General features: G+C 39.6%; 1 protein-coding gene across 1 annotated transcript; it reads right to left on the minus strand.

Annotated features, from left to right (window-relative positions):
- Nucleotides 1–1,731: 1,731 nt before the first annotated feature.
- LOC134741453 (G1/S-specific cyclin-D3) lies at nucleotides 1,732–25,989 on the minus strand. Its single transcript, XM_063674234.1, has 5 exons — nucleotides 25,536–25,989; nucleotides 22,174–22,395; nucleotides 9,078–9,240; nucleotides 4,589–4,710; nucleotides 1,732–4,385 (listed from the first exon to the last, which is right to left on the minus strand). Exons 1-5 carry the CDS (start codon nucleotides 25,761–25,763, stop codon nucleotides 4,203–4,205), a joined length of 918 nt encoding a protein of 305 aa, XP_063530304.1. The 5' UTR covers nucleotides 25,764–25,989; the 3' UTR covers nucleotides 1,732–4,202.
- Between the last annotated feature and the right edge of the window lie 52 nt (nucleotides 25,990–26,041).

Below are 26,041 nucleotides of genomic sequence, written 5' to 3' on the forward strand. Positions count from 1 at the left end.
CAAATGACTTTGAACTGCTCTAAATCGAAAATGACTGAATGGATCATTCTAAAATATATACAACGTGACTGTGAATATCCTCTATGTAATGTTAAAAAATAATTAACCAGATATAACCAAACATAAGAAAAGCACATCTAGTTGAAAAAACTATTATTAAAACAAACAAAAAACCAGACTGTTTACATATATGGTCTTTTCACTAGCTTTCATTTGGTACCCATATTGCTATAGTAAGAAAAAAACAACCCCCCCCCCCCTCCCTTTTTAGGGTTCCGTACCCAAAGGGTAAAAACGGGACCCTATTACTAAGACTCCGCTGTCCGTCTGTCTGTCACCAGGCTGTATCTCATGAACCGTGATAGCTAGACAGTTTAAATTTTCACAGATGATGTATTTCTGTTGCCGCTATAACAAAAAATACTAAAAAGTACGGAACCCTCGGTGGGCGAGTCCGACTCGCACTTGGCCGGTTTTTTCATTAGTGGGCGCCATTTTCAAAATTTATATTGTCTATGTCACTACCACAATTCTGACGAATTCAACCACATCCCACATAGGCTATATAAATTTTGAAAATGGCGCCCGCTAATGAAAAAAGGGAGAGGGGGATTGTTTTTTTTTCTTACTATAGCAATATGGTGTTTTTGGTGGGATTAAATTTATTCTTGGTGTCATGTGTTTATTGGTCAGTTAAATGTTTAAATTGTCATTTCCAATCGAATATCATTTAAATTTCGTTAAAGTGGAGAAGGCATTTTATATGCCTTTGGGCGGCTTGACGCTATATACATATTTATATTAGGTACTCATTAAGAGAGACCCCACAGCAGGGTCCTTTGAGCGTCGTCGTCTAGTCAGCGCTGAGGAAAACAGTGTCGCTGTCGCTGCGCAGTTGCGCCAAGGTTGCGTCGAGCAGGAACCATATGCCAACGCTCGGGAGACGCTTAGTGTGGGGTGTCTAAGAATATTTAGAACCAAAAAAACACATCAATTATAATTTTGTAAATGTATATTTATTGTTTTTATTTACATTTCAGTATAGGTACCTTGTCAGAACGTTCAGACAATATAAACTACCTACCTACTAAACTAATTTACAATCACGGCTTCGGCGCTCATTTGCCATATATCTTTAAGATTACGATTATTCGTCAATGTATATAGTATGAATTTTCTCTTTTTTTTATTTTTTTTTTATTTTGCGCGAGCGGTTAGCTCCCTTATAAGCCACGCGTCAAAGCAACAATCTCCTTTAAAAAGCAACTGTATAGTAGTGGTTTTAAGGTTCAAGTCTATGTGCACTGATTTTCAATACTCTGTAGCAGTCAGTGGCCAAATAGTTCGTTACACCATACTAAATATAGGGTGTACCGAACTATTTGACTACTTTGGTTGCTACAAAGTATTTGACGCTGAGTGTACATCTAACATGTTTTGGTAATGTAGGACGATCGACCACCTCAATGAAGGCGAGCGCTCATATTATTACAGAGATTTGTACCTTAAAACCAATACGATATAGCAGTTTTTTAAACGAGATTGTTGCTTTGACACGCGCTCAAAACGGAAGCTGAACGCTCGCACAAAAGTTAACAGATTAGCGTCTTAGGCGTAAACATCATTTGAGAAAATTCATACTATACGATTCCATAAATCATACAAAACATAACTTATTTGGAACTTACACTTAAATAATATTCTTACTTACTTACTTACACTTAAAATATATTTTTCTCTTACATTTCATGTCAATGTAATAACATTTCTTAAAATATTTGAAGCTAGCCCAAAGCCCCAAGCATTCAATAAGACTATCTATGTAATGCGTATTATTTTCCCACATAACTTTGTTTATACACGATATAAACTAAATAATAAAATGTATACTTTCATTCATGTCAACTGAAATACTTTCTATAGAAAATAAATTGAATTCTAAAGTGCGTACTGAATATAACGGAACGCGGACATTGCCGATACATTTTATAAGTAGGTAATAGAATTATTAGTGCTAATATTTTATACAATACTTATTAGAAGTGTTACTATGGCACCACATGCTTACAGCATAATTTTATAAAAACAATCTACTTATTTACATAACTAAAATATCTACATTAATAAATGGCCTAATCTATTTACCGCTGTAGGTACCTATTTATAAATCTATATAGTGAAGAAACAGACTTGCATCGCTGACAGCGACTCACGTCGTCGGCAGCCTGTTGTCTGATTCTTCAGTAATATCATGGAAGACACTGGACCGATTGTTCACTTAATCTATGTTAATCTACTGAGCACATTTTTTTTCTTTACTACGGTGCAAAGTTCGTAGCTTGGAAATGGAATTTTCGGACATTTGGTGATCGCAAATCCATTAGGAGTGTTTTAAATAAACGAATTTGAATTCCATTCATCACAGTCTCAGCTGTAGTATAAAAAACAATAGGGAAATTGTACCATCACGCTCCGTCAATGTTATGCCATTTAGGGTTCTAACTAAATTGGACAATCCATAGCGTAAGTATGGAACAACCAATTTAGCTTGGACCCTAAATGGCATAACAATCGCGGAGCGTGATGGTATAATTTTTCCTTAGATACTTTTATCTTCCGTTCGCTTACTTGGATACTTAAATGCTAAGTGTAATTATATCCAAGCAATATGTACACTTAACATTATTTTTAAATTTCATTTTCATTTATAATTAAAAGTTATCTTCAACATTCAAGTCAAGTTAGCGAACGGGTCCAATGCAGGAACATATCTTTCAATTATATACAACTAGGTAGGTAGCTATTATTCAGAATCCGAAATAGAAATACGAACAGAAAACCTAAAAACTTAATAGTAATGTCAATAACAAGGTAGGTATAATATCACAATTATGAAATAATAGTAATGTGGGCTTGGATTTGACTTATTGTAGTTTTGGTTATGAAATATTAAGTACATAATGGTGGAATTAGACTATTGCATGCGTAACATTACATAGGAACGTAACAAACATTAGTATGTGCTACCTATTACACACTTAATCTAGGTAAATTACAAATTTCTATCAAGGATATTTTAATAAATCACATTTTTTTATCTATTTTCTTAATTTATCCAACAAAAAGTACCTCTAAGTTTACATATTATGACTTGAAGTGACTATGATATGAAGTTCAATCATCTTTCGACACTATCACATTAAATTTTAAAATTAAACCTACAGTTGTTGATACCTTACCGCGGCGTACCTAATTAAAAGCTAAACATCACTGTTATTCTTACAAGAGGAACAAGATATTATTTGCCTACATAGAGAATTAGTCTTTAAGAGAATCTTTGAGAGAGCGGAAACAAAAATACAGCCCTTGCGTGCGCGTGCGCGCGCCTCCTCCCTCGAGACATCCATACAAGTCCCCAACACACAGTATCCTTCAAATCAACTACTACCGACCTATGAATTTGTTTATATGTAGTGCCTATAGTATATAAATATGATAAAATTAATGAACGTAACATTAGTTTTTACAAAATATAAAAGCGTATTTTATTGCCTTCCCCCGATATAAGTAGAATTTGATGGATATCCGCTATCGCGATACATAACAGGTTTATCAACTTTACGGAATTCACTTAATGTGGACACTGTTCTCATACTTCTCATCGTAATCAACCCTTCGAATATGGAATATGTATGACTATACTATTATGATTAAACATAACAGTCATTCTATGTTACATATATCAGATCATTTTTAAAACAAAATGATGCTTTGGTCCCATGCAAACAGCATGAAAATGTAGTAAGCGTGTACCGTGCTTTATAAAATGTTATTACAGCTTACGGCCAAACGAAACTGAAACTTTTGTCTTAAATAATAAGAGGTAGATTGTAATTTCAAGAACAATATTTACTAAAACTGTAAGATGCGTTTATTTTATAAAGTAAACTCACTGAGTGCTGCGCCTCACGCCTGGCGAAGCTAGGAGGCCAACGAGTAGCTCGCAGGGCACACTTATCTTAAACTTACTCTATACATGTACTATACTTATAGTAAGTTAGGCGCGTGCCTACGTGTAGACATGTGGTTGTCAGTCTTGGTATCAGTCCTCGATCACTATGCACCCTAATAACTATAGGTTTAGTTTAAAGTATTTTCGTACTTGCACCTTTTAAGCGAACTGTATGATTATCATTACGGCGTTAGAAGTGAACGTCTCTGACGTCGGTGGGGGTGGCGGCGTTGCTATGCGCCTTGTCTTGGGAGGGCGGGGGGGTCCACCCCGCCGCCTCCCTGCTCTGCCCGTTTGGGGCCGAGACCGGGCGTTCTTCTATCATGTGCTGCACCATCTCCTCTATTTGTTCGAGACACGTGTGTAGGCAGTCCTGCAATGAGAGACATGGTTAGACTGGTCTCATTCCGTTTATTTTGTTAGTTTGGCTGGCGGATCTTTGGAAGCACTTAAGCTCTATTATACATATAGGTAGTGTTCATTAAAAGGAAAAGATTTGTGATATTTATAAAAATGTACACAATACCAGAAGGTATATATGGCATATGAATGTGGCTGTGGCTGGTGGTAACTTACCAAGTCGATGCCCGTAAGGTCGTGCAGGCGCGGCAGATGTCCGTCCAGGCTGAGCCCGCGCAGCGCCGCGGCGATGCTGCACGCCGCCAGCGTGCTCGCCGAGTACAACATGAACTCGTAATCTGAAACAACAAAAAACATCATTGTACTTCTATATACTCGTTAAAAAAAGGGTGTAGGGAGGGTATCCAGCTCGTTGAACGACATTAAAAGAAAACATTAAGATTATCAGATGAGTACTGCTAAGAGGACCGATTTACCGAGCACTGTCTGGATTCGATATTTAGCATGTTTACTAACCTTATAACCTCTCGTATACATTTTTGTAGGTTATATTTCACAATAATATGCTGAACTTTTATTGAGTAACTAAGGTTTCTAAATTCAATAAATTACAAAACAAATGCTTCTGGGTTTCAAGAGGCTAATTAATAATTATAAATACCTACAAACGAAAATAATCGTACTCCTAATACATTTTATAATTTTCAGCTGAAACGATTGCATACCTAGCTTTGATGGTATTAGATGGCGATTTACCGAACTGTGTTCGATATGTCTGTATGTTTGTTCCGGATGCGAAACATTGCGAACATTTTCCTGTATGAGATTAAGTTATTCCTGTTCATATTCCTAATATGATAAGCAGTACCTATTCTGGAGTATAAAATGTCGTAAGGCATTCATATTACAGTACCAAATTGAAATGTCACCAAATATTAAAGGTACTAAGACTACTAAGGTATGTACATAATGAGCCTATAAAATCATAATACATTTCATATCATCTCTTCAATTAGCTCCATGAAAATTGAAGCCTCGATGAAAGCCGGCTCAAACTCGTGGGTCCGGTGAAGAAATGGCGCTTTCTCCCTCGCGCGGTCGTCGGTCCCTCTCGGAGGACTCAAAGGAGCCGGCACCCGCCTTCAGCCACATTCCACAGCCTCGCCCGAGACCGATTCACTCGAATATTTCTCACGGACATACTTTGGCGAAACCATTATACGTATATACTCCTCAGCCATTTTAGGTCTGGACTTCTCGACTGTCTCGAGTATTATGGAGCGGCAGTGTGATAATTGACGTGAAATGCAAATAAAACTGGCCACCGCTTTAATGTTCCTTACGTAATGCGATCTAATTAAAGTTTGGTCTACATGTTGGCATTTACCGGCCAAGCTTTTATAATTTATACCTTGTTTCTTTATGCCGATGTGCTCCAGTGATCACATGTATGTAGAATAATACAGACTTAATTGATATCTACGATGGGTGTCACGGTGTGCGAATACTTTTATCAAACACCCAGCGGCTGATTAAACAAAATATTGTAGGTACGGATTAGCCAGTGAATAGTGCGGTAAACCGATTGAACCATGACTATTCGTAATTCTTTGCATTAAATTTAGTTTCTCATTTGCAACGTCATATCTATTTAAAGCCAGTAATGATCAGTAGATCATAGCCCAGTAGGGCTGGTTAAACTAATTGCTGTTTATAAGTTATATTATAACGTTAAGTTGCGTAGGTAAACTACTCACTGATATGATCTGCAGGAAAACACAAAGAACCGATCGATTAGGAGGGTACCTGGGTACAAACTACCCCAGTTCCAAATATAATTGACTATATAAAGGATTATTCGATGTTTATGCCATTATTTTTTCTTCCTATTCGCGATTCTGCACAATATGAATTCCACACAGCTGAATTTTATAATTACATGCGTTATTCTTCACACTCATTAATTTTTCACAATCTTGTTTCTTCCTATTCCTGTCAGATCATTATGCTTTTAGTACCTAGGTACCTACTTAGTGACTGCCAGGGAGTAATGATGAGAAACATTTTTATTCGCATTCAAGTTGATGTAAGTAGGTAAATATGAGCCCTGCGAGGGCATAGTAGGTACATTGTGGCTCGTATCATCAAGATATTGAGTCTTAGAAACATCTACCCTCTCTGCATCCATGTTATGTGGGTGAGAATAAGAACCTAATTTAAATGAACCCGTTCCCACGCCTCATAAGATCAGCATTGAAAGCCGCTTGAAACCACAAATGGCCAAAGCTCGAGGACGCTCACAATAAGCGAACCTTCAAGGGCCCCATTCATCATTAAGTAGACTCCATTATTCCGACCGTAGGGATATCGAACACTCTTTCAGCTCATTTAAAAGATTTATTTTAATTATTTTTTTTGCATGTCGGCATTCCCGAGATAAAGGGAGGCAGAAACCGAGCGAAAAAAGATGAAATAACGAGAGCGACCGCTCACTCGAGGCATTTGCATAATCTGATGTTAATCAAACAGCGACAGCCCTACCGCCTCGCCAGCGCCCGCGCCGGCGGCCGGCATGGTGACCGGTTACTACAACGAGACCAAATAGCTCACATCTCTGCATTTAATCCTCGCAGCACACTAACCACATTAACTTAAAATTATTATCCCGCTTAGATCCTATGTGCCCTAGTATGGTTATGGTTATTGCATCGCGTCAGACCGAACGGCCGGAACCCACACGTGGCGGATGCCCCGATCGTACGTCGTATCTTCCTTATTAGTGCCGTAGCGCATTAGCCTCGCATCGTAGAGGAAGTCCCGAGGAAGTTTAATATGAGCTTTTATACAATTTGTATTTTGGCGACGCGCGTTGGTAGCACACGAATGCTTATGTTCGGATCAACTGCTCGCCGAAGCATACCTAATGTTAAATTTAACGCAGCCAGCATTCACGTCGATCATTTATGTCGGACTTTAATATTCCCAGAAAATTGAATACGGCAAGAAACCGCAAGTGGCTCGAGCCGAGCCATCAGTGGTGACATAATCGTCGCTTTGCCCTTGAACATGGAATGGATGTGGCCATAGAAGAGGTGCGGGCTCGCGCTCGACTCGACTATTCGCGAGGTGAACGCTCTGCCGAGGCCACGCCGCGCGGCGACGAGGCGCGGGCGACGCCGGCGTCGCTGCCTAGTGCACGTGCCCGCACTCGCACCGGAACAGCACCCGCGCGGGCCCCCGGCCGGCCCGCCGCGCCGCGCCGTGCGACCCGCCCGTAGATAACGTCCACCGACCAGCACACCTTACAGATCTAATTGACCCGTCTCAATACGATTTCCCTATATCAGTCCAACGACGAACCAAAAAGTATAATTAGGCAGGTACCTAACTTAAAATAAAACAAGCTTTCGTCGCCGCCACATCGAAACGCATAATGTAGGTACGGTCTTTAAAATAACCCATTACAAATTTAATATCCAGACGAGTTATGATTCCAGAGTAAATTGTGCCATTCAAATAATGATACATAATGCGTGCTCTCTCGGTCGCCCGCGCCTGATGTGCAAACGCCGCGAACTATGCGCGCGATTATAGCAGGCCGCTCGAGGGTAGCTGTATTGTTCGAGATGCACTCTCATAATAATAATAAAACTAGTGTGACATTATAATTTATAAAATAAATTCCTCACCTCGGCCCTCGTTCATAATTCATAAATGTCATACCGCAACTGGAGTCGCCCACGGGAAACTTTATTATGGCAATAATTCTGTAAACGGAATAGTTACTGCTGAGAAATGTTTAATCAAAGAGCTTGAGTTCTGTTCTATAAGTAGAAATAACGTCCGAGAGATGATACCCGAGATGAGGTAGTAAAATAAAATAGCTGGAGCGTGAACTTTTTGAACAAAAACAACACGACGTCGGCGGCGAACAACAAAAACCGTTGCACAAAAACATATGATCCCATGAGGGCCGAGGGGGCAAGGTGGGGGTGAGAGGGGAGCCCGAGGCGTGCTGGAATGCGCTCTGGCGAGCAGCGTGGGAGGCGCCGGCGCACCACACTCGCGAGCCACACACACCGCCACCGCCTGTCTCCCGCCTCAGCGCCCCACGGCCCCACCAAACAAACAACCCCTACAACTCTTACATCTATTAAACTGTAATTACTTCCACTGGAATCAAGTATTGGGCTTCAAAACTCCTTAACCGTTTAGTTCTACGTTAGAAACTCAGTGCGTTATCATGATACAGTTTCTCGCCAGCATTCAGTGTTAATGCCATAAATGAAATATTGATATTCATCTTCACATGTTAAATCCACTTACAAAAGCTTGTTGTACGTTAATATAATATTGCGTTTTATTTGATGCCTACAAGTAAAAAATTCTCAAAGTTCAGTGACATGTGACGCTAAGTGTCGACAAAGGCTAAGAGGCGCGACGTTGTGACACTTGTGACTTGTGACGTGGTATCTCGCGCGATGCTAATTACCGTCTGCCTCCAAACAAAACCTCCAGATGCCAATAATTAGGCGTGGACGTCCGGGTCGAATTTCTATTCCGTGCGGCACAACCACGACTGCTTCCAAGTGATCTCATTTGATTGCGATGAGTCACGATCACGTTACTAGACTTATGGAATAGTGAATTGGATGGTATCCGTTAAGCATTGGTATTAAATGAAGGGTGTACTATACTAACTAACCTCTGGCAGCAAGCGCAATGAAGGTTTGAGCGTGCCGGTGCACCATGTTGGTGTTGACGAGCCCCCGCAGTGGCAGTCGCGACAGCAGTAGCGGCAGGAAGTCGTGTGCCGTCACTCCGGCTACGTCCCATTTGAGCTTCGACAACACGAGCAACTCCCAACTCTGTTGACAAAGACACGATTCCGATATATAAGGTGTCCCTTCAAACGTCTTCTTGGAGGAAATCACTAAGCTTATCATGGTGTTCTAGGAAAAAAACTGCGTTCATGATGGTCGTAGTCGTAATAAATAACAAACTGCAACAAGTGTCGATTAAACCGTTTCAAAGCTGTCAACCCGAATCTTTGTTAGGCAAGTAAAATAAGAGTAATAAAAATAAAACCCTTAAAAAGCCGAAAGCGGTGGCTGTTCAAACAATAAAATGGCATTCCTGCCACATCCGTCGTATAATCGTAAACACGGCGAGTTCGCTTAGCTTCCCGGAACGAGCTGTAGGTAGAATAGCTTTGTTATGTCCCATCTAATAAAAGTATCGTACACTTAAGTCTTACTTCCTGAACCTAAACCTACTAGTATTTGCACATATTATTTGACTTATGTGCATTTGATGAAGAAGCCAATGATTGTAGGAAACACAAACTAATTCTTTCTCTATTTCAAATGTAATAATAGTATCTTCTAGTTAAAGGTTACCTTAGATTAATTAAATTAATAACAAACTTTACAATTCTAGTGATACCCCTAGCTGCGTTATCTGAATGGTTCAAGTTATGAATAACTTGATTATTTCATTTACACATACACGCATACATGTAAGCGATGCATGTCCGTTGACAGATAATACTCGATGTTTACTTAACTCAATCGACGGGGTCGGCGCTGCGGCACTCGACAGCGTTCCACTCGCAGAGCATTGCGGGTCGCCTGCCTCTCACTTTAGAGTCGTGAGTCGTTTGTCATGGGCTACGGCATAGGCCTTATTAGATCTTAATAGAGAGATTTGTGAATGAATGAGTTTCATCACAGGAATTTGAAATGAGAACGTTTGTCAGTAAAGAACTAACTACATTGTATATTCGTCTTGTCTACGGTTGTAAACGAAGATTTCGCATAAAATGGTTGTCTTTAAGTATTGTTTCTTTGTTGCTGGACTAAGTCTATTTTTTGGAGTGGCGGTTGAGCCCATGGCCGTTATGCGGGTCGACCACGAAATGGAAAAATTGAGCCTCGCGGGGCCAGATAAGGTTTTCGGAACAATGTGTCCATAAAGCATTCACCGCAGACCGGAGCGCTTTATAGGTACGTCTGCTCGCTAGCAAGTCTTCTACGCTCGTATTAACATACATATACCTATTGTTATTGCAGAATGCAAAGCCGTTTGCAACAGCGGTTCTGCGGATCGTAAATAAATCTTCGCAAATAATGAAACGTCGAATTCTGATACTGCCATACGTTTAGGGTAAACCCGAGTTGATCCCGGGTCGTAAACGCGCGAGCCCTGACGGGTGTTCATTAGAGAATGTAGTGCAGGCGGGATAAGCGTGAAGGCGCGAGTACTTGTGAGAACGTTACAGCCAATAAAGCAAGCTATGCAAACAGCCCTTACCGACGGTCCACTTAATCCCTCAGCGGCAAATCGAAAAGTCCCATATTTATTCCAATTTTCATAGCACATACGCCCTTATTGATGGTCATTGTGAAATTCCTCACTCGGTTCCCATGCTTTATTCAATTTCATCCAACGGTGTGGCAGCGAGCTTGATTTGAACAATGAGCTTGGTGTCGCGTAACTCTTGAGACTAAACTACGGAATTTTCCGAATAGGCCACTACCAGGCACCGTGGCAAAATAGTCAATTTATATCGCCTGGGTCAATATAGAAGGAAAATTTAACACGGTGAAATATATAGGTAATGATATATATATATATATATATATCAATCGAGAGTTCAGTTCTAAATGCTGCATATTAAAGTTACCGCGAGCGAGAAAAACGTGACATGCACTCCGAATTAAATCTTACGTAAAGATCCAACATCAGCGAATTCCTGCAAAGTGACTTGCTTTGCAAGGATGACTTACGTGAAGAGATTAAGATATGAAATGAGACACAAACAAAGACTAATACTCCCAGCCTCTCGTCTAAAACTCTATTTCTCCGGTCCCTTAGTTGTCCATAAAAATATAAGTATAATAACTTGCCAGAAAATTTAAAAAGCGAAACCAAAGAAAGACATTTTATTAGTAAACTATAACAATTTTTAATAAGTAAAGCCTATTATTCTATATCGGAATATTTAGATGACAAAACACTAACATAAAACACATATATTCACTAACACAGACACATACACACACAAATTAAATGTATTTAACAATATTGGTGTTAGCTTTAATTTTAATTTTTAAGTTTAGCAAATAATAATTGATGCGATGCCCTTACAGAGTTCATGTTTGAAGCTCCTATTGAAAACATTATCATCTGTATAACAACATGAGTGCAATAAAATACTTGACTTTCAAACATTGTTAATTCGTTATAAAGGCATTGAGCGGCATTACCCTGATGGTATGGTAATACATATTATATTATCTTTGTCCCTATCTCTTGAGTGCACTCCGAGTGCCGACACTGCAACCGTCTTCACCACAACATTTTCATTTTTCCTACCCTCAGGGTAGATGTTCGCTTGTTGGGTAGATGTTGTCAGACTGGTATCGACGAAATTTTATTACTGTTGAACATATTTAGCATCGAATTGTTCAATTATACAAAAGAGCAGTAGCAAAGAGGATATAATAAGATAGAGCGGTACTGTCATTGTAAATTTTTAACCACTGTAAATTCACTGCCATCTATCGACATACTTTAAAACTAAAAATGAAGATTTATAATAATACGGTAAAAAAGTATAAAAAAAATACTACGTCGGTGGCAAACAAGCATACGGCCCGCCTGATGTGAACCAGTCTCCGTAGGCTATGTACGCCTGCAATTCCAGAGGAGTTACATGCGCGTTGCCGACCCTAACACTCCTCTCCCTCAAGCTCTGGCAACCTTACTCACCGGCAGGAACAACACTATTAGTAGGGTCTAGTGTTATTTGGCTGCAAATATGGATAAATGATTTTTTTTATTTGTATTAATTATTCTTATATGATTTATATGATATTTATATGATCAGTGAAAGAACATACCCATGTTTATATGCGTTAAAATTATAAATAACTAACGAAACCGTCAACGCCCTCTATACGAGAGTAGGCCAAAGCTAGTGGCGCCATCTGATCGAAAATCAAATTTTCGTGATTTTCGAGGCACGTTTTTTCCTTAGACTGTATCCATCTATTACGGAGTTATATCTATCTTTGGCAGTAGTAAAAGGCCAATTTAACAGGTAGTAAGCATAAGTATAAGTGAGAATGTAGTTGCCGTTTTTAACTTGCTGCAAATCAACATTTTTATATGTACTTTCGTTACATGTCCATGTGAATATTTATAATATTTCATGGAACGGTTTTTACGCTGGTATTATGAATCAAGAGGTCCAGTAACCTGTAGTATGTAATGTTTCAACTTTTCAAACAAGTTATGTGTTCCTGTGTTTGAAATGAATTTACTTGATATGAAATCTGAGGGCACCGTGGTACCCCTGCCAATACGAGCCTTAGATTTAGAGAATACCAACACATGATTACATGGGTATGTTTATCATGAGGCATGAGGGCCCAAGATGAGATAGCAGCGCGACGGCGCGCGGGCGCAGGCTCAGACAAGAAGGCCGCCGAATGGAATGCGACTGGTTCCAATCCTGCCTCCCTCGCCCTCCGAGCGAGCCAATTCGGTACACTCGTGGGAAACAATAAGCCAATGGAACATGCGAAAACTATACGTTTACATAAAGACAGAGAAGATTTAATAATATTTTGCTAGTAGTTGCAGTTAAGTTTAAGCTTTGAATTTTGTTTGAACTGAAAAGGCGTCCCAAGTAACACACAAAAGCAGTAGGTAAAATGGCCGATTTACAGCATTTTTGTATCGTTTTCGCATTTTAAGTTCTACAGTATAGCATTATAAACATTTATACACTACTATAATGCTTATTTGGGCACCAATTATACGGCTTTAGATCCTACAAAGGCGCACAATAGTTATATACTTAATGGCATTACAGGCGCACTATATTAGCATTATTATGGTTAATGAAGTTGCCATTCGCATTAAAAAAGCATTATTACGGTCAATGAAGTTGCCAATCGCACTACAAAATCGTTAACGCGGTCAACATAGTTGCCAATCGCATTACAGAAGCATCATATTAGCAATGCATTTGTTAAGAAAGTTGTTAATAACTTATATTAACGTACGTCTTATGTTGTATTGTTTATTTTCAATAAAACACAGGAATACAATGTCAAAATCAAAAATTATACGATTAATAATAAATACCTAAATACTAAGAAATAAATAAGCAATTCATTCTAAAACATAAAAATAATCTATATACAATTTCATTAACCAATATTATACAAGTTGTTAATTGCATTACAAAAGCATTAGACTAGCATTAAAATGTAGTAAAGGCTTGATTGAAGTGTTCACAGTTAGAACTTAAATAAACCCTGCATTATTGCAAAAACATCCATAATGCCACGGTACAAATGTTATAATATGATTAGTTTGCCTCGTGACAAAAAAGGTTGATGAAAACTGAGTAAATGATAAAGTGAGAAGTGAACCATATTTGTTAAAATAAAATCTGTAATATTAAATAAGTTTTTGACCCTTTTGTTGTTTCATGCCGTCAAATCTTATATTACTGCCAATACAGAGTAAAAGTCTTGGTACCTACTACGGGATCTGATAGCTTTTGAGTGTAAAAGCTTTATGCGCCTAGTCTTGGCAACACTTTACATGAAATGTTTTTGGTGGGATCTTATATTACTGCCAATGGTACTTTACTGTAAATATGTGTGGAATAAACAAAACTATTGTGTATTCCTGATATAGAAAGATTGTTGAATAATTAACAGGATAGGTTTGGTTGGGTATTATGATATTAAGTTTTATCAATATAACAATATAGATATATAATATTTTTTGGTTATGACCTAGTTTCAAAATGGTGTCGGTCTAGAACATGTCGGTGACCCTTTTAAAGAGTTTATTAATGCCGCCAGCTATATTAATACTCACACGAGAACAATTATTGAGCCATAAGGCAGAGAGAAGACTTTGGATGAACCACAGTAGTGCTGTTGGCTGTACAAAAGAACTCAGTTGATTTTTAAAAGTGCTAGCATTACAATAGTTCACATTTATGCTTTTCAACAGTACTAGACATTTACTTAGCACTTGAAAGTGCTATTATACAACAAAAGGCACCCAAAACAGCTCAAAGCTGTATAAAGGATCGACAGTGCATTATAATGGTTAATGTTTATGCTGTAAAGGGGCCCACTGACTATCAGTCCGCCGGACGGTATCAGCCTGTCAGTTGTTCGGAACTGTCAAATTTTTGTTCTAACTGACAGGCCGATATGGTCCGGCGGACTGATAGTTAGTGGGCCCCTTTAAGCATCATTCGGCATGATTAAATTTATTAATTAACTAGCTGTTGCCCGCGACTTCGTACGCGTGGATTTGTATGTTGGTGGTTGGTGATATATTCTACATAAGCATAATATAGAACATTATGCAGCAAAAGATATCAGTAAGGGACGGTTAATCATTTGTTAATAATTATACAACGCATGAAATTTGTCTTTCACAAACTACAAAGTTTCAAGACCCTAACAAAAAAAAAATGTTCCCGAATATAATCCCTCTCGACCCTCTTAGAAGATTTACAAGTCCACTATTGAAAAAAAAAATCGCTTCCGAAACTATTAGTAATACAAACTTTTCAAAAACGGTGTAAGTAATCAGTTTTCGTCTATTTTAATATAATGCCCTTTTTACCAAGTTTCAAGTTCCTAGCTTAAAAGAAAATTTGTACCACATATAAACTTACATACCCATACCCATACTTTTTACCCCTTTAGGGGTTGAATTTTTAAGAACGTTGAAATAACTTTTTGGCATCTTATACAATGCCTTTCTTAGAAGTTTCAAAGCATTTGTGATAGATTTCAACCCTTTTTTAACCCTTTTAGGGATGAATATTTAAAAACGCTTAAATTACTTTTCTTGTATTCTAATAATATGCCTTTATACAAAGATTCAAGTCCCGCACTCAAACAAATATTTGATCTCCATACAAACTTTCAACTCCATTTTTACCACCTTGGGGGATGAATTTTTAAAATCGCTGAAATGAGTATTCTTGTTTTTTTATTATAATTAATAAACATTTATATTATAAAATTTGAACCCCAAGACAAACTTTCATCCCCTTTTTAACCCCCTTAGTCGTAGTCGGCTATTATGCCTTTCTACGAAGTTTCAAAGTATTTGTAATGGATTCAAACTTTCAACCCTTTTTTAACCCATTTAGGGGATGAATTTTTAAAAACGCTGAAATCACTTTTCTTGTATTTTAATAACATGCCTTTATACGAAGTTTCAAGTCCCGCACTCAAAAAAATTTATGATCTCCATACAAACTTTCAACCCCTTTTTCACCACCTTAGGGGATGAATTTTGAAAAACCCCTTCTTAGTGGATACTAACGTTATAAAAACTACCTATTGTGAAAAATTCAGCTCTCTAGGTCCAACGGTTTGGGCTGTGCGTTGATTTAAGTGAGTCAGTCAGGACTTTTACGTTTATATATATAGATTAAAATGCCATTGTAAACCCTAAAGCACTAAAAACAGCTGAAAGCTATATAGAGGATTTATAAAGGTTCCTATTAATGCTATTAAACAGCATCATCTTCCTCGCGTTGTCCCGGCATTTTGCCACGGCTCATGGGAGCCTGGGCCGCTTGGCAACTAATCCCAAGAATTGTCGTAGGCACTAGTTTTTACTAAAGCGACTGCCATCTGACCTTCCAACCCAGAGGGGAAACTAGGCCTTGTTGGGATTAGTCCGGTTTCCTCACGATGTTTTCCTTCACCAAAAAGCGACTGGTAGGTAAATATCAAATGATATTTCGTACATAAGTTCCAAAAAGCTCATTGGTACGAGCCAGGGTTTGAACCTGCGACCTTCGGATTGCAAGTCGCACGCTCTTACCGCTAGGCCACCAGCGCTTTTTAACAGCATTTAGCATTTATTTACTACTTTTCATTTTCATTTTTCATTTTTATAATGCTATTGTAGATCTAAAGGCACTAAGAACAGCTGAAAGCTATACAATTGCGCTGCAGTGTGCTGCACTAAAACTAGAGGCTTTTTCAAAAGCTTTTTGATATGCTAATATACAACTGTTATACAGTGTTAAGCATCATAATAGTTTTGAAATGCCAATATAAAGCGTTAAGATGCTGGGTGAACCCTTATACGAGTTTATATAGATCTTAAGTTGTAAATAAGGCTTAGACTGCTTCGAGTGATTTGTTATAATGCTTGTTGTGTTACTTGGGTTCTTGCGTGAGATCTGCAAACAGTTGAGCCAGTTTACTTGAACTCAAGCCGCGAGCTTAATTTCTACGCATCGTTTGTAAAGGCAAGAACAAGCACTAGCCACATACATATTCAAACGCTTTTTCTTTATCAATAGTTTCTCTTACCGATTGCACTGTAAGCATTCATTGTAGGTACCTGCTACGTGTTTCCAACCGTGCCGTTGTTGTTAATTCGATATTGCAAGGAGTAGGTCCCATACAAACACCTTAGTTTATCAGAATCGACCGAGAAAGATAAAAGGAACGCCGTGGCACGGATTTCTTCGGAACTGGAACCCGACGCCGATAACGTTTGCGGGCATACTCTAGTGTTTGCCGGTAGACCTAGTAGCACGGAATTCATATTCGTATAGAGTATGAGTGAGACACTGTAATTTGACGTTTATTGTCTCGCCATGAACAGTTAGAACCTCGTTAGAACATTCCAAGCGAGAAGTGTACGAGTATTAAATTCATCGTTTTGACCGGGTTGGGTATAGGTCGTTAAGTTGCGTAGCGTCGAGTGCCGAAGTATGCACCCTTTTTGCTTACATTTCGTTCGGTCTGCGAACAACCGGATTTGCTGCCTTTTCCACAATCGCAATCGTTATATGTACTTAAAAGAATTGTAAATGATTAAAAATCACTTGCAATTATTTTATTACAGAAGTATTACAGATACATAATTCAACACAACCGCAGGGGGGAAGGTTTAGATTTTCATAACTGAGTGTTACAAAGCTGATTTCTCGTCGTCAATAAAACAGGTGTTTAATATTCGTTACACTCGGATGGGTCGTTGTAAACATTAGTTTATTAAACAACTATCGAGACTGTACCGTTACGCCTCCTGAAGACAAGGCAGGCCAGACCGGGCCAGGGACAAGTAAGAAATACAGCGGCGGGACGGTTTACACTCTAAACTTTGATTATATTTAAACGGTAGCAAGTATTTTACATGTCTTAACTTAATAAATAATATTCATTGAATTTTTCTACTAGTGTGTCACGCTGGCACTAACTAATAACTGGCACGATTGGGATCATATTTTAATAACAGTTCAGTATAATCTCTCTCTAATGCCGGGGCCACACTAACGGGAAACGCCGTTGATTATCGCAAGAATCCCAGTGTGGCCGTATGAAAAACGTCGAATTAACGCGATTATTAACGCCTAACGCGGCGTTTTCTGTTAGTGTGGCCCCACCATACATAGCATTAACGTGGCACCAACATAATTATCTGAGCAAAAAAAAAAATCGTAGATACTTTTTAATCGGTTCTGACTGAACGTCTACGAGTTTCGTAGCTCTGCTACGTGACCGCTACGAGTTGGTTCCTTATTTAAACTTGAACGTCTTCTTACTAATAAGGATAAAAATATGTAAGTGTATGTACTTTACAACAGAAGTTTCATAAATACTTTTCATTGCAAATATTCCATTGCATTTCGATATTTATCTAATATTTATCGCAATGTTAGCAAAAATGTTTTTATCGGCGGTTTTAAACTTTGTTGATAGGGATTGCACACGGAAATTGTTATGAAATTATCACGAAATCGTAATGCGTTCATAATTTTGTGACATGATTACGTTTTATATGTGGGCTAATATTAGGAAGGAGTAATAACACAATTAAAAGTATCTTAAATAAGTAGATTAGGTATCGGTATAAATGATCAAAATAATTAAATGGAGAAAACTATCAAACTAAACGGTCACATTTTCCATACAAGATTTCGCGCTTCACGATATGGCATTCGGCAAGGTCAAGGCGGTCGTGGCGTGAGAAAAAATATGCGGCGTGCTTAGTCTGTAATTGGTCTGATTGAAACGCGGGGCTCGTTCGGCTTCCGAGAACAGGGGACACTGTCCGCCGCGCCCTGCCTTCCCATCGCCCCCCGCCGTCCGCCTCGGCCCAGCCACTACACTACACGCATCATGTCGCTAAAAACACAGGTGTTATACATCTCCAGGTCGCACAATACTAGCTGATGAAAGCGATGAGCTCATCGACGGCGACGGCAATAACGACCCAGCCCTCATGCCGCATTTCGATACCCATTGTGCTTCCATTTTATCACAGAGGCAGAGGATACCTACTTCTTATTATATCTTATCTTTGTAAATGCGAATATAAGACATGATTTCGATTTTTAAAACATTTATGCATGTATGTCTAAGTAAAGATTTGTGAATAGAAAGAAAATATAAAGAAACTTGAGTGGATCTCATTTATCCTTTTTTTACATTCTTTTGGATTGATTTAAGAAAATAAAAAGGTACTTTATAAAAAAGTCTATTAATTCAAAAAAATCCTGACATTTTCGTGTTCCGTCCGTATTCCTGACAAAAGGCGAAAATTCCTGACATCTGGTAACCCTATCCACAATAATCCACATACAGCCTCCATTCCTTCTCTACCACCTACCACCCTCATCGATTATTCTTAAATTAATAGAACAAAAAACAATCCATAATTACTCGTATTGTCTTAACAATACTTAACTCCAAACAATGACCTAACATGGAAAGTGCGTGTGAAAATGTTTACAAATTTTGTTCTTAAAAAAAAATGAAAATGAAAAATGATTTATTCAGTAACAAGCGTTTTTAACAAAACACAGGTTGGTGTCCCTTTTTAAGTATATAAATACTTGTGTTAAGGAACACCGCTCTTCCTTAGTGACTACCTAAAAGCTAAAAGCAAAACTATGATACTATAAGGTTACGCTAAGGTTAGGTTAAGGCTAAACTAAACAGTTTATAAGTGATGAGTAGGCTATGTTATATTAAAAACATAACATAAAAACGTTCTTAGAAACATAAAATTGTCCCACATTTAACTGTTGTGTCTATTAATCTCAGTATTCACACGTAAAGGAATGCCGTAAACCCAGTAAGTAACGCTTCCGTCATTGTCTCGAGCGTTGCATGTGGAATGCACTTTGTGCACTTGTAGGTAAAACGGGTCGCCATGCATGACGGAGAGGCCTCGCTGCCTCGCTCATTATCTACGGGACGGCGCGGCGGGGCCCCGCGGGTGGTGCGCAGAATGCACCGGCGCCGGCGTCGAATACCTACTCACACAATAACGAATATATTAAGCAAACTGAACTACCTAATTATATACTCCTAAAATCACTGACAAAAACATGTAACATGTGGTAGTTGCTAGCGATTTTTATTGCAACATCCTTAGACTGCGCATAGGTAACAACATTATATTTAACAGACAATGATTATCTGTAAAAGCTGTAACTAAATTTATATGAATTTCATGTTATCAATTTTTGTTTTGTACAATAAAGTGATTTACTACTACTACTACTACTTGTTTAAAAAACTGCAATATTTTTTTTATCAACCTCATATTGACGCCATATAATAATATTGTAGTGTTGTTGTGACTGACGTCGAAGCTCAATCATAATTTTGCTATGTCACCATTTCTGAGAGCCCATCGTCCATCATAATTCGATCTAGGTACCTATCTACCATAAAACTGGGTACCGGGCAGGTACCTGCCTACGTATGTACAGACAGACCTACCATATTAATATTATGACAGCTTTACTCCCGATATTCAATTGCCTACAGGTATGTACGTCAGTGTCTGTGTAGTGTAGTTAGACGCTTTGAGCACTGTCTGACCTTCTAATGTCCCTTACCGTTTTCATGTAATACTGGTGTTGGTCTGTTTACTTCGCGAAACAATTACAACGATACAACTTACATAACAATTAACAACTATTTTAAACCGCCTTACCTTACTGCACATCGAGCTCAGTTAACGGTTTGAACTAAATCTAAGGTGCAGATAAACCCCAACCTAGATGTACCTATATAGTAACCTACCTACCTAGCATAAGCATCTGTAATAGTAAGATTCTTATAAGTTTATTTCTGACTAAAATGACTTGTCGTGGGAGTAACTATGTAGTGGGAAAATGTCCGCAATGGAAATAGAAAGAGCTCCGTGTCATGAAGCGCATTCGAACTACTATTTTATAAAGTTGTACCTACCTAGCTATGAAGAATAAACAAACACCTAAACTACCTAAACATATTAATACTCTACGTACTTATGCCAATAATCTGTATCTTACTTGCCGTACCTACTTGCGCAAAAAACGGCTAAAAAATCACGTTTGTTTTATGGGAGCCCCACTTAGATAATTATTTTATTTTGTTTTTAGTATTTGCTGTTATAGCGGCAACAGAAATACATCATCTGTGAAAATTTCAACTTCCTAGCATCACGGTTCGTGAAATATAGCCTGGTGACAGACAGACGGACAGCGGAGTCTTAGTAATAGGGTCCCGTTTTTACCCTTTGGGTACGGAACCCTAGAAATGGATAGGTACCTAGAATGACGGTCATTACATTATTTATTAGACGCAGTTACATTTATACATTTCACTTAGATATCAAATTTTCTTAATCTTAGATATGATATGCCTTGTGCCTAGGACTACGTATTCGTATACGTATTCTGAGATAAAGGGCACACTAGTCAGATTTGAAGATTGCGAGGAATTCCCACGTATCATCTCGTTTGTACCTATGTTAGAAGGCGATTAGGCGTGTAGAAAAAGTGTACCCACGATTCAGGATTTATTCTATTATTATTATATATTATTCTATAATGGAATACGAAGTTAGTTTTGAGAGCTGGGAGCTGTTTTTAGCTACCTACTTATCGCTAAATACAAACATTGTAAACATAATAACACAGACATGTAGGAACAACCCCTTTACTTCGGTATATAAACTTGATGAAACGAGATGCCAAATCACAACTGAACGCTCATTGTTTGTACATAATTGTGTAAAATGTAGCCAATTTTAACAACGTCATGTCTCATCCTATCTTGGAGGTCACAACCTGTGAAACCAAAAATAATGAAAGTAATGCCTGGCGTGTATTTTAGCAAACAAAAAAATATAATTGGGAACTGACTGACGATAGTCCATGTAAAGTGAGAATTTTAAGCTAAGTATTATGAATAATAAGTATAGGTATGAATTGTATCCAAATGGAATGGAATGGAAGGTTCACCTTGTACATGAACCTTCAGAAATCATAAATTCCAATCTCTCGCGGATGTTCGAACGGTATATGGCTCAGAAAACAGCGCGAGCGACACGAAAGTCTCGTGCTAGTTGCCTCGCCCGAGCAAATCAGCGCGCGTGAGCACGGCAAAAAGCGGCACCGTATGACTAACGAGATCAGCTGTTTCCACAGAAGAAAGTTAATTGTCTTCTCATTACTTCATTATGTATTCAATAACTGCAAATGGAATGAGCATTGTAACGAATGATACAAGAAAAGCGCTTCAAAAAATTAAGTGCAAGTCCAAAACACTGCGTCCCGACACGAATTCAACGTTTTATGACTCTTTGACTTTGTTATTTACCGGCGAACTGACCAATGTTTCTACTCAAATGCATAGATTTTGAAGTGGACATACCTATGAAAAACTTAGTGATCCTTGAAGGCCGAAACCCATCAGCCGATAAAAATTTAAAAGACTCACGCATAGGTCGGCGAGGGTGATGCTGTTGGCGGTGTAGAAGACCAGCAGGTCGGCGGGCAGGCAGCGTGAGCCGGGCTCGCGCAGCTTCGACGCCAGCAGGAGACACGCCGTGCCCAGGAGTTGCACTTGGCTCTTCCCCACTGGGCAAATGCTCAGAAAGCGATCCAGGTACGACACCGCTAGGGGGAACACCTCCTCTTGGCAGCCTTGGTCTTCACATACCTGAAAACAAAGGATTTGTTAGAACGTGGCCCTGTTAGAATATCTGAAAATTCACAACACGATAGCAATAACTTTATTCTACTTACAGGCTGGTCCAAAATACGTTAGAAGATTTTGAAGATAATACGTTTCATTTCTGTTAAATAACTGTACATAGTTTTAATTTTTAACGACATTTTGTAAAGACATGTAAGTAATAGTAATAATTGTAAACGTATATTTAGGCCAGCATGTATACATACCAAAAGCAACTTCTAGGCTACCGACGACTTCATTGGAAGGAAGTAGCAACAACCCGAGCTCCTTGTTTATCATACGGAATTCCTGATAACCTATATTTCAAATAGAAATACGCGTAGCGATAAAATCGAGTTGAACATTTCACCTACAATGTACATATATTATACATACCTATACCTACTCCTTATCGGTGTTAACGATGAATGAAACTATTCAATGTAGAACCCCTTGTGGCTTCTAAGATTCCTATGAGAAATAACATTAAGGTTTATGGTAAAACGGAATCTTACATCATTATCTAATAACCGTTGAAGTATTTATTTCAATTACAGTCAGTTCCCACAGGAAAGTAGCGTGTACTCGGGCGGTGGGAATTGGTTTTATGGAGAGATTGACTGGGGTTTGTGAAATGAAAAGCAGGGAAAGCGAAAGCGGATGACAAACGTTTAATTAATGAAGCGAGTGTCATGAGAGCCGAGATCGTGCCCGCATAGTTTCGCACGGTGTAACGCGAGGCGCCCGTCCGGAGGTGGACATTTCAAATTTCAACCGCTAACCAAAGTACTCGCTAAGTCGAAGATTCAAGCGAACAAACATAAGATACGGACGATAGATAACGGACGGGGTCAAGATACAGTGGTTCACCGTAGAGCTCGGCTCGCCACGTTCACGGACCAATAGGAACAACGAACGCCGCCGGGCGGTAACGTGCTGTCACCAAGACGTTTTAGACATACGTGTCACAGCTGACTGACTGTCCCACGCTCGAGATCGTCAGCTGATTCTTCTTGAGGCATCGTTCTTGGAAATACATTTGCCATATTCCAACTAATAAACAAAACGTTGGTCACCTCTATTGGTTGTGTGGTGGTTGGTAAACTACTTCAATGCAATACAGGTTCAAAAGTGAATTTATTTCCGCGACGATAGTTACCTCACGAGGATTCCAATCTAGGCTACCCAAGCTCAACTACATGTGTGCTTCAAAAGAGACGTGAGAATGTTTTCTTTATAATTAAAATGTAAATTGTTGGAATTGGAATGCACCACTTGTTAACATACATATCGAAATCGAGTCCATGTGATGAAATAAATAATGCCTATGTTTAAGCAAATATTGTAACAAACATTTTCCATTTTATAACTAGGTAGGTACCGATTTTGATAACCGATGTGTGCCCACACACAGTGCCATGCCAGTGCCAAACTTTTGAGCAAGTAGGTAGGGTAAGTATGACATAATACCTAAGGCCAGTGACCTCTGTATTATGTTCTAGTGTTCGAAAGTAATACAAATAGACCTGATTTTAATTCAGATTCCATCGATACTTATATTTACATATTTAATAACACCCAAGTACCTAGTACATACTACCTATATTCGTTTTCACTGGCAGGCAAAATTTTTGATGTAACGACGATGAGTGATTTTACGTTTTTTAGGGTTTCGTACCCAATGAGTAAAAACGGGACCCTATTACTAACCACTATCCGTCTGTCTGTCACCAGGCTGTATCTCATGAACCGTGATAGCTAGACAACTGAAATTTTCACAGATGATGTAAGTATTTCTGTTTCCGCTATAACAACAAATACTAAAAAGTACGGAACCCTCGGTGGGCGAGTCCGACTCGCACTTGTCCGGTTTTTTACGAAGACATCGATTTAAAAATACATACATAGGTTGGTATAAATACCAACCTATTCTGCTCCTCAAAGTCAGCGTGTGCTACCTACAGACCCTACAGTGAAGTATTTAATGTCGGGTATTATATATAAATATTTATGTTAAAGGTTAAAAACTCAATAAAAAAAAGTTGTAAAGACAGTTTGCACTGTCAAATAATAACACAAAAGGATCAAGAGTCAAGACTGGAAAGTTACATGTAAGACACGACGCCGCAAAAAAGTATGCCGGGTATCTTTTGTTGTCACTACTAGTATTGTTTACGCCTAATGACAGTCTCCAGTAGAATCCCGCCATGGTATAATCGAATAGGTAAATTATATATGAAATGGGGTATAACCTTATTGTGTAGACAAGACACGACGCGGGCGGCGCCGGCGCAGCGCATCGCACTCCGTGACGTCATCGCCAACGTCGCGCCGCGCGACCACGTGGCCGCTTCACAGCTGACTGCCTTCCCCATCAAACTACACGACTCGTTGCTTTTGCTCGTCAGACTCCGAGCCTCATACACTACACTTCCAATTTAATTACCACTGGCTCTTTTAACTAATCCGTGACGGGCTTAAAACAACATTTAATTAGCTAGCACGCTGATGCATACAAATTAAGGGCTAAAATAAATTAAATTCACGTCATTCGAGGCCACTGACCCGTCTCGCGCTTGTATTGTACGCTAAATAGCAACTGTGTTTATATAATGCGCGTAAATGATAAAAGCGCGTCCGGCTGTGTGCGTGCGTGTCAAAATCAGCTGATTATTCAAATAGAATGTCAGCGCCGCGCGGGGCCCCTCGCGCAGATATTACCGACTGCAATTATTCCTACCTATTCATATAACGTTAAATTAAAACCAAAACGTTACAAATTCCAAGTAGAAACGACGAAAAATATTCAGATATTCTAATAAGATTCTATCACAGCTACAATAACAATAATCAGCTGATCGTGTAAACAATGTCACAAAATTTACTTCTCAATAGATGGACGTGCTATCTTTACCATAATGTCACAGAGCTGCAGCTGGAAATAGAACACATGATCGTCGATGAGGGCTTGGGGTTTCGAAGGTCGGAGACGGCGGCCGGGGGCAGACAGTGGCGAGGGCATACGAGGGCCACTGGTGCCGCCGGCACCGCCGGGAACACACGTGGCCGGCGAGCGCGACAAGATGGCGAACGGGGTGTGGGTACGGCATGGTCGTCGCGCTCACCTCTAACATCCACTCGGCGACGAGGCGACGCATGTGAGGCGTGATCTCCGTCTGCACGGTGCCGAAGTAGTTGGTGGTGACAGCGTAGCGCTCCTCCGTGCGCAACAAGTTGTCGAGCACGCGGCGCCGCAGCAGCACCGGGTCCGGCACAGCGGCCCGCGGGCCCGGCGCCGGCGCCGCTGCGCCCTCGGTGCTCGGGCTCACGCGTTCCGCACAAAGCAGCTCCATGGCACACCGCACTGCGGCTTATTACAGGGCTTCGCCGTGCGGTGCGTGGTGCGTATCAGTCGCGACAGCTGATCCTGCGCGGGCGTGTACGTGTACGTAGAGCTCGTGACGTTGCGACGACGGCGGGTGCCCGAGTCGCAGTGAGCGGTCGCTGCGCGCCGGCGCGCCGAACATATGATCGGCGGGGAGCGGGGCAAGGGGCGGGGCCCTTGAGGCCCGCACGCAGGTTTCTCCCGCCCGGCGCCCGGCCCGGCTCGACTCGACTCGACTTCATTGCT

Source organism: Cydia strobilella, chromosome 5 (genome assembly GCF_947568885.1).
Source record: "Cydia strobilella chromosome 5, ilCydStro3.1, whole genome shotgun sequence".
In the NCBI taxonomy this organism is placed as follows: domain Eukaryota; kingdom Metazoa; phylum Arthropoda; class Insecta; order Lepidoptera; family Tortricidae; genus Cydia; species Cydia strobilella.

Coding starts and splice junctions, on each gene's coding strand:
- LOC134741453 (XM_063674234.1), bottom strand. CDS start 25,763: ATGGAGCTGCTTTGTGCGGAACGCGTGAGCCCGAGCACCGAGGGCGCA. Junction 22,396..25,535: donor TCGCCGAGTGGATGTTAGAG/GTGAGCGCGACG, acceptor CTTTGTTTTCAG/GTATGTGAAGACCAAGGCTG. Junction 9,241..22,173: donor TCACCCTCGCCGACCTATGC/GTGAGTCTTTTA, acceptor CTTTGTCAACAG/AGTTGGGAGTTGCTCGTGTT.